The sequence below is a fragment of the Lepisosteus oculatus genome, chromosome 1, assembly GCF_040954835.1.
Source record: "Lepisosteus oculatus isolate fLepOcu1 chromosome 1, fLepOcu1.hap2, whole genome shotgun sequence".
NCBI classification, from domain to species: Eukaryota; Metazoa; Chordata; class Actinopteri; order Semionotiformes; family Lepisosteidae; genus Lepisosteus; species Lepisosteus oculatus.
The window spans coordinates 42,945,516-42,960,409 of record NC_090696.1 but is presented as its reverse complement, the minus strand read 5'-3'; the positions used below and the strand labels follow the sequence as shown (position 1 = coordinate 42,960,409).

The 14,894-nt window shown below is 36.9% G+C and overlaps 1 protein-coding gene across 9 annotated transcripts in view; it reads right to left on the bottom strand.

The window, feature by feature from the left end:
* The window catches only part of jakmip1 (janus kinase and microtubule interacting protein 1), a 114,719-nt gene that overhangs the window by 9,842 nt on the left and 89,983 nt on the right, over positions 1–14,894 (bottom strand). For all 9 annotated transcript variants that reach the window (XM_015344922.2, XM_015344925.2, XM_015344919.2 and 6 more), the window contains exons 9-16: positions 14,730–14,858; positions 11,990–12,118; positions 11,175–11,258; positions 9,130–9,192; positions 7,914–8,012; positions 5,916–6,017; positions 5,103–5,156; positions 4,814–4,879 (exon numbers count right to left, since the gene is read on the bottom strand). In XM_015344922.2, the coding sequence (XP_015200408.1) occupies positions 4,814–4,879; positions 5,103–5,156; positions 5,916–6,017; positions 7,914–8,012; positions 9,130–9,192; positions 11,175–11,258; positions 11,990–12,118; positions 14,730–14,858 (726 nt within the window). The remainder of the gene's footprint in view (positions 1–4,813; positions 4,880–5,102; positions 5,157–5,915; positions 6,018–7,913; positions 8,013–9,129; positions 9,193–11,174; positions 11,259–11,989; positions 12,119–14,729; positions 14,859–14,894) is intronic.

The window sequence follows — 14,894 nt, the reverse complement described above, 5'->3', positions numbered from 1 at the left end:
TTTTTATTTCTTATGATGTTTGCAAAGACATACAGAGGAAAGGAAATGTTCTTTTAACTAATAGAGTTTGAATATTAATTGTGTTCACTCTATTTTCCTTCAGGTATACATATGATAATTACACAAGGGTAGTAACACATAGTGTAATTATACAACCAGGGATGATTTTACATATAAAAGTAAGGCATAAATGTAAACGCTGAATTTATTTTTGTTATACCTTAAGTACTTTAAATATGTCTGCAATAGTTTTCTCACTTTCCTTTCTATGTTATTAATAATCCATTATTGTTGTTAAAGTATTGAGAACTCTCTAATATGGAACTTACAATATGTGACATGTCATTATTATTAATCACTATTTCTGCTGGACCACTTACAGTAAACATCCTGATACACAACTAAAGCACAAAGATATAGATTTTACATCAGTACCTTGCTGGACACATACAGTACATGATTTAAATAGCAGATAGGTTTATTGATTATTATTATTGTACCTTGGCCTTTCAACAAAATACTGAGCTTGTCATGTGATTTCATAATGTCCAGTGCTCACTGTTGCTTATGCAACTTAAAACCCCTAAATTAAGTTACGAATATGTATAAATAACCACTCAAAAAGACATGATTTTTTTTGAATAAATGAAGAAACAGTAAGCCATGTAACTTTGTTCTACACAAGTAACAAAGAACACTGTGTTGTAATTGGCATGACTGAAGGTAGGCCGTCAAAGAAAGAAGCCGCCCAAAGAATGGGGTGTTCTGCTTCAACCATCTTGAGACTATTCAAGAGCGAGCATGAACATGGCCACATGATGGACAGCAGAGGGTCACTCAGTTGTCCCAGGTGGAACATCAGAACCCTTTTGCAGAAATTGCTTTTAGATTGCAAATGCTTACAGCACATTAAATTCCACAGGAAGAAGTAACCTGCCTATCAGTGGAATGACTGTAACACCACACAATGCTAAGATTACAATGACAAAACTAAAGTAGAACAATGTCAAGGTCTTTATGTGCAACCAACTCCCCAAGGCCGTCAATAGGAGAGCCCTGGTACCAGCCAACCTCTGCCAGCTGACAGCAGGTACACAGGAAGAATGGCAGAACACGCCACAGCAAGCTGTCCAGAGGCCAACCAGGTCTGGGCATCAATCCTATCAGGGCTGTGCAAATGCCTAGTAAGATCCAACTCATACCCAATTCTAACTTAATGTTTTCATTGTAATAATGTGACATATTTCAGACTGAAAATCCATGATTCTGTGGTTATTTTTGCTCACACATCGGGTGAGTCAAATCATCAGTAATGTATTGTTAGTTTAAAGCAACAGGATAAAAAGTACAAGAATACATGATACTTGTAACAAAAAACATTACAAACATAAAAACAATATGCCCAACTTATAACTTACAAATGCCCATGCCATTTGACCAAAGGGTTGAAGCATGTACTGTAAGTCGGTTTTCACGTAGCTTTTCCTCAGAATTTGTAATCAGTAGCTGTCCTTTACTCCCAAAATGTGGAATCATCCCACTGGCTAAATGGCTAAAAGCCCTCACCCCAACAGGGGAAAAGACCTATACACGCCTTATTCTGAAATGCATACTACATGTAGGTAGTCATGTAGCACAGACCCACAGTTCATGTAGCAGAGTTAGCATTAGATACAACTCTGATGAGGCTCATAGGTATCCCATAAGCTACAGGGGGTTACTGTTGGTGGCAATCCAAAGATATCCAAGGTTGTGTGCAGAAATCTTGGTCAAAGTCATTGATAACATTGTCGAGGCCTGAAAGAGGTGAAATCTACTTTTAAATCTTCAATTCAACCCAGCTACTGTGGTTTTTAAATTGGCAAATCATGCAAATCAAGAAAGGGGTGATTAATGAGAATTTTCACAAATTTGTGTTTATTTTATGCCGCCAGGTGGCAGTAAAGAACAAGGGAACAGGACCATTGAGAAACACAAAATAGCATGTTTGTTGAAGTAGTTCAGGTGGGTAGCTGTGTCAGCATGCTTAGGCTGGAAAGGAACAAGTAATAGGTTTATTCCATGCTGAAAAGAGAAGAAAGAAAACACAATGTTTCAGCTGTGGAGCCTTCTTCGGTGTCATGGTGGTCCAGGTGTCAAGGTGTGGAGGCTTCTTTAGGTGACACCAGGACCACCATGACACCTGAAGAAGGCTCCACAGCTGAAACATTGTGTTTTCTTTCTTCTCTTTTCAGCATGGAATAAACCTTTACTTGTTCCTTTCCAGCCTACGCATGCTGATGCAGCTACCCACCTGAACTACTTGAAAACGCTTTCTTTCTTCTCTTTTCAGCATAGCATGTTTGTGGTATACTTATTTGTCTAATATTAGTATTAGTATAATATTTAGTTTGTTTTGGCAAACTTTATACAGATATAAAATGCAAGGAAAATGTTGTTACAAGCTAAAAGTTAAATATTTTAAATTTAAAGACGTATACAGTAGAGGTACTAAAACATTTTTTATCTATGTGTATATGGAGCGCTTTGCAAATGTATTCACCCCCTTCCATTGATGACCACTTTTCAGAATTACAAATGATATATACGTATTTTTAAATAGAATATTTTAGAAGTAAAATAAGTTAACCATCAGCAAAAATGGCATAAAATGTTAAAAATTGGATTTTCTGGGTGGGTGGCATGGTGATGCAGTGGTTAGCATAGCTGCATTGCTGTGCTGGGGCACTGAGGTTAGTTCTGGACCTGGGGTGCTATTTTTGTGGAGTTTGTATGCTCTTCCCGTGTTCTTGTTGGTTTTTGCCAGGTGCTCCAGTTTCCTCCCACAGTCTAAAAACATACAGAACTTGATTGGCTTCTGGGAAAACTGGCCCTGGTATAAGTGTTTGTGTCTGTGTGTGCCCTGCGATGGACTGATGTCCAGGGTATCCTGCCTTGCACCAGTTGCTTGCTGGGATAATAATAATTAATAATTGCTTACATTTATATAGTGCTTATCAGAACAATACACTCAAAGCGCTTGGATGCGCGGCAGCCATAGTGTGGCAGAAACCTCACCAAACACTGGCTATCAGTGGGGAGCAGAGCAGAGTAATGAAGCCAATTCATAGATGGGGATTATTAGGAGGCCATGAATAGGTTCTGGCTCCTCCACCACCCTTAATTGGATAAAGTAGGTAGCATGTGGATGGATGGGTCTGTTGAGTTTACACCAGATGCAATGCTTTGGATCAAGACCAAAACATTCAGTTTTTGTTGGCTCATTACTCTGTTACAAACTCAACACAGGATCTGAGATCTGACAGCTTTTTCAGTACATACTGTATGGGCCAGCTTTGTGGAGCAGCTGCGAATTTTGACTGGTGAATGTTTTCTACAATGGCAGTCCCTGAAATCTGTCGTCCTTCCTATGTTGCTGTTCTTCTCATGGTGGCATCCCTAACCGGTTTCCTCTTTGCCTAGCTGCAGTTTGGAGGGACAGTCTGATCGGGGCAGTGTCTGGGTGGCGTGTTATTGCGTCCTATTTTTAATGAGTGATTTTACCATGTTCAAGAAAATATCCAGTGTTTTGAAATGTTTATGCACTCCTCCTGAACCTTGCCTTTATACAATTTTTATCCCTGGGTGATGTTGAAAGTTCCTTGGTCTTTCCTGTTGGATTGTTTTACTTAAAATTCAGTGCCTGACTGAGGGAGAACTTATTCTAAAATCACGTAAACCACTACTATAGTGTAACAGGGCTCAATGCACCAAGCATGTTAAAACAGTGACACCAGCTTTCAAGGAAGCTACAGTATATAGTATAGAATTCTGCTGCGGAGCACAGTGCAATTCGTCACTGTCTACTGAGTGTTTCTTTGTGGCCAACAAGTGAAGGTGACTGAATCCCAGCAGGGGCAGGTTAGAGCTGCACTCATCACTGGTGTCATGTACTGTAGATATCAGCAGTGGTGGATGACCTGGTCTTTTGGCACCTCTGTTCAGGGAGTAAAACAGAATGCACTCTGTTCCAGCATGCAACTGTGACCGACTCCCAGCACAGCAGAGCTACACACATTACAATTTCACACAAAGGCCATTTAAATGTCTGTGTGACCCGTGAAACCAATTCTGTGGGCCTGAAGTACAGTAATTTAGTGCTGCTGTAGCAAAGGGGGTAAATACATATGCAGTCAACATATTGTAGTTGATTTTTCTTTGCATTTTTGCAGATGTTTATCTCTTTTCCTTCTTTATGATGTTCAGTTATAGCATTTGAGACTTGGAACTCGAATAATCTTTTAGAAATATCTGTACCTCATTTGTAATTCAATAAAATGGACATCAGTGGAAGGAGTTGAATACTTATGCAAGTGGATCTTTTATCTCTGTATCATCAGAAAACTGCTTATTCCTGGTATGGGTCTTAGAAACCCAGAGCCTATCCCAAAATCATAGGGCACCAAGCAAAACTACTCTACACAGTTCTTTGGCAAGGATACCCATCCTTTGTAGGGAACAAAGATGTATACAGAGGGACAATTCAGAGACTCCAATTAACCTAGCTAGTATGTCTTTAAAAATGTGAGGAAACCAGAGTTATATTGCCTCTTATATTAACACCAAACACTTTAAGTACTTTCAAAGTGCCATATACAGTACCTGTACAGTAATATTGTTGTATGTTTAAGACATCACAGTCAAAATGAATAAAGAAACAAAAACATGCAGATGACATGGGTTAAATATTTTTATTGTACAAAGGCAAAGTAAACATTCAGAAACAAAAAAGAAAAATATTCCATGAATGAAGTATTTCAAAACACAACTGTACCTTTTCACAAAGTGACAGCACTGTGCCTGCTTGTATCACGGCAACCTGTTCCTCATTCCTCAGGTTCTGTAAAAAAATATTAGAGCAAAAGAACATTAGAGCAAAAGAACAGAACGCTATCACTTCCAACCAAAATTCTCAAGCAGAATGCTGCACTGTTTCAAGGACAATTCAAAATGCTGTAAGATGCTGCGCGCAATGCATCATCATTCAGGCTATCTGCTGAACCCTAAGTGTATAATGATAAAAATAAAGATAAAATTCAAATGGCTAATGAAAAAGTACTTACTCCATTATCTCCAAGAATATCAAGTTTCTTCATGAGATCAGGAATAACAACATCCTAGAAAACATGTTTTCATTTCAGAATTACATGCAACAACCTTTTTGCAGTTTGTGATGGGCAAGCATCAGTGGAAATTAACATCTTTGTGTCTAAAACTTTAAAACTTGGAATACATATGTAGAAGACCTTCTAACATTTTTGGTGATTACTGAAAAACGTGGGGTGGCAAGGTGACACAATAGTTATTCCAGACTCGGGGTGCTATCTGTGTGGAGTTCATACGGTCTCCGCATGTTTGTGTGGGTTTCATCTGGGTGCTCCTGTTTCCCCCCACAGGCCAAAGGCATACGTGGAAGATATCTGGCATCTGGAGAAACTGGTCCTGCTGTGTGAATGTGTCTGTCTGTGTGTCCCAAGATAGACTCTGCCCCCCATGACACCCCGAATTGGATGAAGCGGTTAGAAAATGAGTGGACATTGGAAAAACCGTGTCTTCTTTCACAGAAGGCCAATTAAACTTTACACCAGCACAAACACACTCACACTAGGGACAATTTTCCCATAAACCAATGAACCTACCAGTCCCAGTACAGAATGTCTTTGGACTGTGGGAAGGACAAGGAGCACCCAGAGGAAAACCATGCAAACACAGGGAGAACATACAAAAATCCACATAGAGAGCACCCCAGAAATTGAACCAAGGACCCAAAAACTGCACCACCATGCTGATCAAGTAGAACGTAGTAAAAGGTCATTCACAGGTGGTGGAAAGAGGTGGTTTAGCAAAGGATCCATAGGCTTGAAAAGCAGCCCTACCTTGATGCCCTCCTGGTGGCAGTGCAGCTGCAGGGCACTACTGTTGTTCTCCGAGAAGGCTGCTATATGGAGATTAAAAGCTGGGGACCTGCGCTCTCGTTCCTGCCAACAAACCATTTAAAAATCATCATACTGTCCTTTAAAGCGATGAGCAAAATTAATGAGGGCAGCACAGATGCTTCTGAAGTAGTAAACCAAGATTCAATACAGTTAAATGAAAGGCATTGTCAGTGTAACAAATGCTATTGGTATCAATATTCATTTGTTGCATTTTTAGGGCCTCTGAGTATACAGCATACAGTATACTAACATTCTTACACACTCCTGTCCTTGAAAATCTCTCTAAATAACTTTGCGATTTTGCTTTCCTTATTTACTTATCTATTTAGATACAGTATATACAGTATGACGTTCTGTTGGAAAATGTCCTGTGATTTGCGTGAATGGAACTTTCAATACTGCCACCAGCAGTATCATTTTTTTTAAAGGTACCTTAATGACAATACCTTCTTTGATGGAAAAAAGGTAGTATAAGGAGATCTGCAAGGTAAGGAACAAAAACAGATCACATCTGTCTCTTAAAAATAGGAACTCTGTCACTACCCGTTACCACTGTCTACTGAGAGAAGACTACAGCATAATCCCAGCTGGTGGACAGGGAAAGGAGAGCTTTGTATCATTAATGAAAGGTAAGACGTGCTTCCTTTGTGAAGAGGAGGCTGCACTGCTTTGTGAAATAACCCGTGAGTGGAGGTAACATACAATATTTTGAGGTGCTGTAATGTCGATTCTTGGCTAGTAGATCAACATTTGTCATTTTGTCAAATATGCAGTATGAGTCCTACAAAGGAAAGCTGAACTTTATCCCTCCATAATTACACAGCAGTACGTTGCCAATAGTTGATAACCTGACAACCAGAATTAAGTTTCTTAAGAGACTTCAGAACCTGCTCAACCTTTTCTATGGATGCAAACAGAACCAGAATGTACTTACATGACTTTAAAAGCATGCGAGGGATCTGCTGAAATGAACCGGGTGAAAAAGCTCGGAAAGGGGTGGGATTCAAACCAACTGAATGGAGTAAAACATGTTAAATGAAGGAGTAACCAAATAACCAAAACTTGAACCAAAATGTTTTTTTTCTGAAAGAAAAGTTGTGCTGCTATGACGGCTGACATGAATTCCACTTACTGGCAGTCTGAATAACCTACTACTTTGAAAGCACAGTACATTCCATTAGCTCTCAACACAGTTTTATCTGAAGAGGCTGTCATGGGTCTGATGTTTCAGTTACATTCATATGAACTAGAACTGTCACTTACAAGGGCATTCAAAAGCTTTAAAATGGAAAGGAGAGAGCCTTGCAAATCTACATATAAATTAATCTCAATATTTTGGTTCACATAAAATAATAAAATTATATGCCTGTGTAACTATTCCCTTGTGGGAATGATTTTACTGCATTACTGCCATACAACAGAAACAAGATTAATGAATACATTGATTCTGATGTACTGTGGTCCATAGAATCTCACATTTCAATGTGAGATTGTTAGACCACCAAATATTATGCAAATTATTTGTAGTGTGGTAACTGCAGTGGAGTTCACGTAACAGTCATGCATTTAACTGTTTATACATGTAATTAAAACAGTTCATGCAGGGAAAGTGAAAAAAATGAACAGTGATGTACAGTAGTTACTTTCATAGAAAAAAAACATTTTATTAAAAGGAAAAAAATATGCTCAACATACATTAGAATTTACATTTTTCATTTAAAAAATAGCACTTATACATTACCCAACATTTAAACATACACTGTACATAAAGCACATTAAGGCAGCATTAAATAGCTTGAAACAAACAAAAGAAATTACAAGTCTTATGTGTGTTATCCTACACCTACAAACGTCAGTGTCTTATTAAATGTATGTTCTGCATTTTGGCTCAAAGACAATTTCTCCTCCTGCAGACAGTTTCGAGATGGAGTCTCTTACTTCAAGTTCTAGCACTCGGAACTCTAACAGCTCGTTCTGGTCCTTTACATCTTGCATCTCAGTCTTGAGACGGCTCTCGTTCAGCTCCAGTTTTGTGATCTGAAAAGGATTAAATGCAATAAAAAAACTGCACACACAGTGAAATGAAGAAGGGAATTAAAAAGGTTAAGTATCGTGTTTGAATCGTAGTACTACATGTTTTGTATATTTTCTCTACAGCAAAAGTTTATCTGCAAAAAGATTTAGAAGTTTGGATTTGTCCAGTCACAATCCTGTAGACCTTCAATGGATCTGTTAATTCAGATTCACATTTTCAAGTTTTCAAAGATTGTCTTCTCCCTGACTGCCAGTTTTGAAAATACTTTTTTGACTTAAGTGTCTGAACTCTCTTGTTCATGGCCTAAGGTAATATTACAACCACCCATTATTCTGACTGTTCCCCAGACGAATAAACAATTATAATATAATAACTGAATTATATGAATCAATATAGGTGAGCATGTGATTCTATAACTGTATATTAGACTTGAACTGAAACCGGCACTGAGCACAATATACAGTATGTGTTCAGTTTTACCTACACAATCAATCACCACTCAATCACCGAAATTCATATTGTGATAGACAATATGGAACAATGAGGAAGCTGAATGTACTGTAATTGTACAGCTCAATGGCACAAGTAGAAAGATCTACAGTAGCTGAGCTTTGTGAAAGCAAGAACCATTGTGAAATATTTGACTCACTTTAGTATTTTAATAACCTGATTAAATAAAATGAAAAGTTTTTTTAAATGACATAAATTAAAGCAAAGAATCAGCATCTCACTTTGTGGTCAGAGCAGTGTTTAAACCTTGCTTTCATGCATAACTGTCAGTACAGGCAAAGAAGCAAACCAATCAATAGGTCCTTACACATTTTTCTATACTTTCTATGAAAAACCAATGAATTAAATTAATAAATTTATGAATTAATTGAATGCCTTTTAAGTACTATATGCATTTAAGTCACAACATTATATAAAACGTAATGATAAAAATGTGGGCATAAACCTACAGTATTTAGTTTCATGTTCAGAATTAAGCTTAATATGTGTTTTAAAAAGGATTTCCAAAAGTCATCTAATTCTGTTTCACAGTTTGTAGATGCCTTGACCTTTATTAAACCCAGCACATAGTATGCGAATCAAGTCCAATGCCAGGTTTATGTACTGTACCTTCTCGAAGAGCTCCTGATTTGTTCTGATGAGGTGCTGTTTTTCTTCCACCCATTTGGAGTCCTGTTATCAGAGTGCAAGTATCAATTAGAACAAAACAAAAAACGCAGCAGTATTATAAAGAAAGATGACTCAATGCTGTTGATTATGGTACTGTACATCATACTAACTCACTGGCAATTCTAGTAACAAAATTTACATTTTGGACAATGACAGAAAAATATTGTTTGGTTAAAAATATCATTAAGATAATAACAAATCACTGCATCTCCAGCAAACCAGAAGCAGACCTCTGATTTACAGTAACATTGGCACATAAAAATAAGCAGCCCAGTAAAAAACAAATCCAGCGGACAAATAGCATGAAACTGAAACATAAAACCTTTATCACAAGAATGACAAATATATACTAGACTAGAGATGACCCTCCATTAGTAATATGCATTTCACTGAAGTAGAATCTGACAAAATAACATTATACAAGTCATATAAATCTAAAAATTAAACTTTATTTTGCAAAAGGGAAGGTAGGCATAAATATGAAATAGTTACACTGCAAAGTAGGTATTTTTCAAAGGTATTGCTCACATTTCCAACAGCTGTCATTAATTGATTAATTTAAATGCACTTATTTGTTACTCCGATACCATATACATTTTTCCTTGTAAAAAAAAAACTTGCAGTATGCATTTCCTGGAGCACAGCTCAAATAAAGCCTATGCTAATGAAGATATTACTAGATTTTTCAAATGAGGAGAAAAAGGATTTTATGAACAAATAGCCACATCCTAATATGTCAACTAAAGTGTACAAATTAGTTATTTGTAGTGTTAAAGATTTGGGTGTTTCCTTTTTATTATTAATGAAAAAGATTCTGCAGACTCAATGCAGATTTTTAAAAAGTTAAACTTGTACTATTTAGTATGATTTACTTTTGTACTATTGTATTAATTTAAGAGGTGTTTAAATAAAATACACTGGATACATTTCAAACAGAAATTTTAACTTGGTTATTTCCTTTATTACAAATATCTAAGTCACTAGCTTAGAACAAATGTACTGTTCAGCCCCACTTTTCTGGGAGAAAATACAAAAGCATTCTGGATGAATTATTACAAATAGTTCACACAGCGGTTTTGAAATAAGCAGTACCCTTTAAATTGGCACTGTGATTAACCCATCTATAAGATTTGCAGTTTTACATTATGTGTTAGTTTTTAGTTATCAACTCACATCTCAGCCGTTTATTAAACCAATGCAAGTTAACAAATATTTAATAATCCAGCTGTACTAAAAACCTTTGTGAAAGATGTATTGAGAACTAAGAGAATAATCTACTGAAAAAATGCTGTATTCTTTCATCTGGAGATAAATGATGCAGATATGGATATGTGACATGGTGAGCAGTACTTGAAAATGCACCGAGAAAACAACTGGACCATTGAAATCCACTGCAATTTAAACCACTATCAGCTTAGGGCCTTGATGAAATGGTTTAACTTTTTAAAACATGCAATATGTTTGGTCACAATTTACTTATGTATTTCATATTAACATAGGGTGAATCTCATAAGAATCATAGACCATTACAGACATAAAGTATACAGTACTGTAGACATTACAACTTCATTACAGTTGACCAGATGTGTACAATTCGTTTGTTTCTTGTAAGCTTCTGTGCGCTATACAGAATACAATAGCTGTATTCTAATCTGTCAAATGTATGTCTATATATCTTTTACAGACATCACAATATGTGCCATAGGTAATTGCAGACAACTGTCCACTGAAAAATAAGAAAAAAATGGCTTCCAAAGAAAATTCACACAATCACCGTTCCATCTGGACTTTTTGAAAACAGCCACTTTCTGTTCACAAAAATGGAATGGTCTCAGATGTGGTGCAGTAATCGATACTGCAATGGATCAAAGAGCAGGATGACAGATGATGTCAGCAAAATGCCAAGCAAAACAGAAAACTGTAATGACAAGACAGAACAAGGCAACGGAGATCTTAGCAAGCAGTTTATTTCCAGATCCTTTTACCTGCCCCCTCTCTGCCAGGGATTTCTCAAGGTCTTCAATTTTCCCCTGGTATCTTATTAGATCTGCATGCAGCTGCTCACGGGTCTGTGGAGACACAATAGCACGTCAATTAGCCTGCAGCTTTACTAATTAAGGTTTACAAACCTTCCTCCTCATGTAAGCACAAAGGTTATGTATAATAGGTCCTTAAAGCACAGAACATAACTAAAAGGTGAAGACCTGGAACGCAACAAAAAATCTCCAACTGGGAAACTTAATCTTATTCAAAGTAACGTCCTGCTGAGATGCAGATTGGTAAAAATGACTGCAATTTAAATATCAAAGAAAGGCCCAGAGAGCAAAATCCACATTTTGAAAAGAAATACTGACAGGCTTCTGAAGCAATGATTCTATTCCTTCAGTGTTCAAATGATCATCTTGTGCTCAAAACAGAATCTTATTATGAAACGTCTTTCCACATTATATATGCTACAAATTGAAAATGCCATGTGTTGTCTTTGACCCAAATATTGCGGTATGGAACAAAAATTCCAAAAGGGTTCAAATAATTTCACTTCAACATTTTCCCAAATGTTAAATATGCCTGGAAAAAAATGGGAGAGGTTGAGAAGAATTCAAACAAAGACTTGGTCGTTTTGAGGATGTTTAAAATAACAATCTTACACAACATGGTCAAATGTAAGAAAAAGCCTTGCTCATAAATACTACTTCAACAAAGTTAAATGGGATACAGATTTCAAGTGAGACAGAGATTGAAAAATCAGATAAAGGCACTTAGCCGCTTGATAATATTCCTTCTGTCCATTAGCACTTACCCTTGCTTCCCTCTCAGCATCCAGAGTCCCTCCCACCTGTTCCTGAAGGAGAGCGTAGGCCCTCTGGAGAGCCTGGTACTCTCGTGTCAGCTGCCTGAACCGCAGCTCAGACTCTTCTCTGGAAATTCCCTAGGAATCAAGCACAAAACCACCCGCCCTGTCAACAAACTTTCACATTTTTACAACAGCTAACTACAAAGCCGAAATAAGCTCAAGTTGCTTTTCACTAAATCTCTACACTACAGTTGAGCGCTGTGTTTTGCCAAAAAAATAAAACATCCCCCCCAGGCAGAGTTCACATTTGATGACGACCATTTATTGTGCAGCCTAGTTAACTCACTAACTCACAATTCAGTCCGACAGAGCATATAATGTATAATTAATCCTTTGTCGCACTGAAATAAATGTTGCCGGGACATCTCTTTCAACCCAATGGGGATGTACAGTGTGAGTTGTACAGTATATAATAATTAAACTATTTTAAAAACTTGGGATTAATAATGATAGAAAAAACATCCAGGACCTAAACCGGAAACCTGTTAAGACACAATTTCTATTAAATTGAAGGAGATCTGGTTGTAAAATAAACAAACCCAGTGATGACTGTTTTTTTGTATCAAATACTATATAACAACTCAATATCAATCCACCTCTCTGGGGTCGGGGAGATTCAGTTATTATACTTTACATAAAAATAAATAACAATAGCTTCCTTTTGAGCTGAAAATGAAATATATTCAATACTACTGAAAAACTTTTTAGTGAACGTTTGTTTCAAGGTTTTCCAATTTGGTGATTTTGTTCTTACCACCTAATTAAAATCACAGAAGAGTAAAGTCTTTATGTCACAGTTAAATAGCTTTAGCCCATCTGTGCCCAGTGACTATGTACATATTAATATATGTTTACATGTAATTTCAATTTAATTTACATAGTTAAACAAATTGTGCATACTCCCTGTCGATATTAAGGTAGCTTACTGATGCTTCTAAGGTAAGGACCAAGGACCTCAAAGCGTATTGTGTAAAATAAAAGATGTATGTAAAATGTGTAAAAGAGCAAATTTTTCCATTATTTACAGTATAGTGCTAACTGCCCTATTTTCTGTAAACACAACTGTGCCTTTATTCTTCAATCAGTCTTTCAAAGAACAGACTCTTTGTGAAAATAAAAAATAAGAACAATGTAATATCCAAAGGAATACAAAAAAAGAAACGTCCACTTCAAAATCCCAGGATTGCACAACCAAGAACCATTTCTTCTCTGACTTGCAGAACTCAAGTTTGAGACTTGGATTCGTATTCAATCACATGTGGCTTGGAGATAACTTCAAGTCATTTTCATTTTCTTTTACATAACATATTCTACCTCTTTTGATGTAAAAGAAGATTGTAGCTGAGAAGCCTTCCTTGCAGCAGGACTGGGGCAAAACAGCCATACAACACACAGGTGGAGACTGACTTGGGAAAAACAGAACTATGGCTGCAACTCTTCCTACAATTGCAGCATAAGGTTTTAATACTGTAATGTTATTCTTTTTAAATTTTGTAAGAAAAACACTGAGGAACAATGGGGATGAAAAAACTTTAACATAATAAAAAAACATTAATTTTTCTTGTTAATTGCTTTTACTGGTTAGAAGGAAAAGTATTATGAAAAATGTGTCACTTTGTTATAGAATTTATGTAAGAATCACAGCATGCCAGCTGCTCTCACCACTGATTACAGTTTAATCACTCCTCCTAGTGAAGGACAAAGTGCCCAATAGCCAACTTACAGTACAGTGCCGTTGAATAGTGAGACAGCAAAGTCAAAACAGCTATTTATGCTTTGAAGTGAAATCATTTCTATTTATGATCATGAGATTGACATGGATGGCAAGTACAATATATTACACATTTTTGCGTAATTGCACGCATATATTTGATGATATTAGAACAGGAACATTCTTGGAATGTTCCGACTTCCAATTTTTTCCATGTAAAATGCATGCTCAATTGGATTTAAATATAAAGACCGAGTGCCTCCACTCTTTCTTCCACTCTTCTTCTCATAAAGAAGGACATGGTTATATTGATTGTATGTTTTGGGCCACATTAATGCTGTATGGTGAAGCACCACCCAATGGGCAGGAAAATAGTATTGACTGGAATTGCAACCTCTATCATACTTCAGAACTTGCTCAGACATACAAAGATACTAAGAAAGTTCTGGAACAAGAATTTATGCACAGATGAATGCAAGATAGACCTATACTAAAGTGATGGAGTGGTTAAATTGTGGAGAAAGAAAGGAACTGCAGATGCTCAAAAGACTAACTACCACTTTTGTAAAGCACAGCCTACGCCAACACCTTTGCAACTGGCTCACGTGTCTCTTTGGACGATGTAACTAATGAAGGCAACAGCTGCTGTTTCGGCTTCTGTAAAAGAATATTCTTCCATACTCTTTAGGACAGGGCTTCACCATGCAGCATAAAATGTCCCAACTATTACTGTTGTTGTTGTATTTTATCATTTATTATGTTACACGTAATCAAGAGTTAAGAGTATCAAGAGTATAAAGTTAAAAAAAAGGGAAAACAACACATTTACCTGAGAAGAGACAAACTTTCATAGCTATCTTGCGATTTGTGAGTCCTTTGCTAGAAAGGACACACTTGCTAGTACTGTTCATATAATTTAAATCTGAGGGGCTCGTGACTGAAAACATTGGGCTTAAATACAAGTCTGCTACTTACGTCTTCCAAGTCTTCTTCAGGAGTAGCTGGAGTTCTGTCTGTTCTGTCTGTGGTGTAAGATGTCAAAGAGGAGGTCTCAGAGTCCACAGATTCTTCATCAAATCCAAAATATGTCTCCACAACATGCCTCTGAGGATACAAAGCCCCGACACAGTCATTGAATTA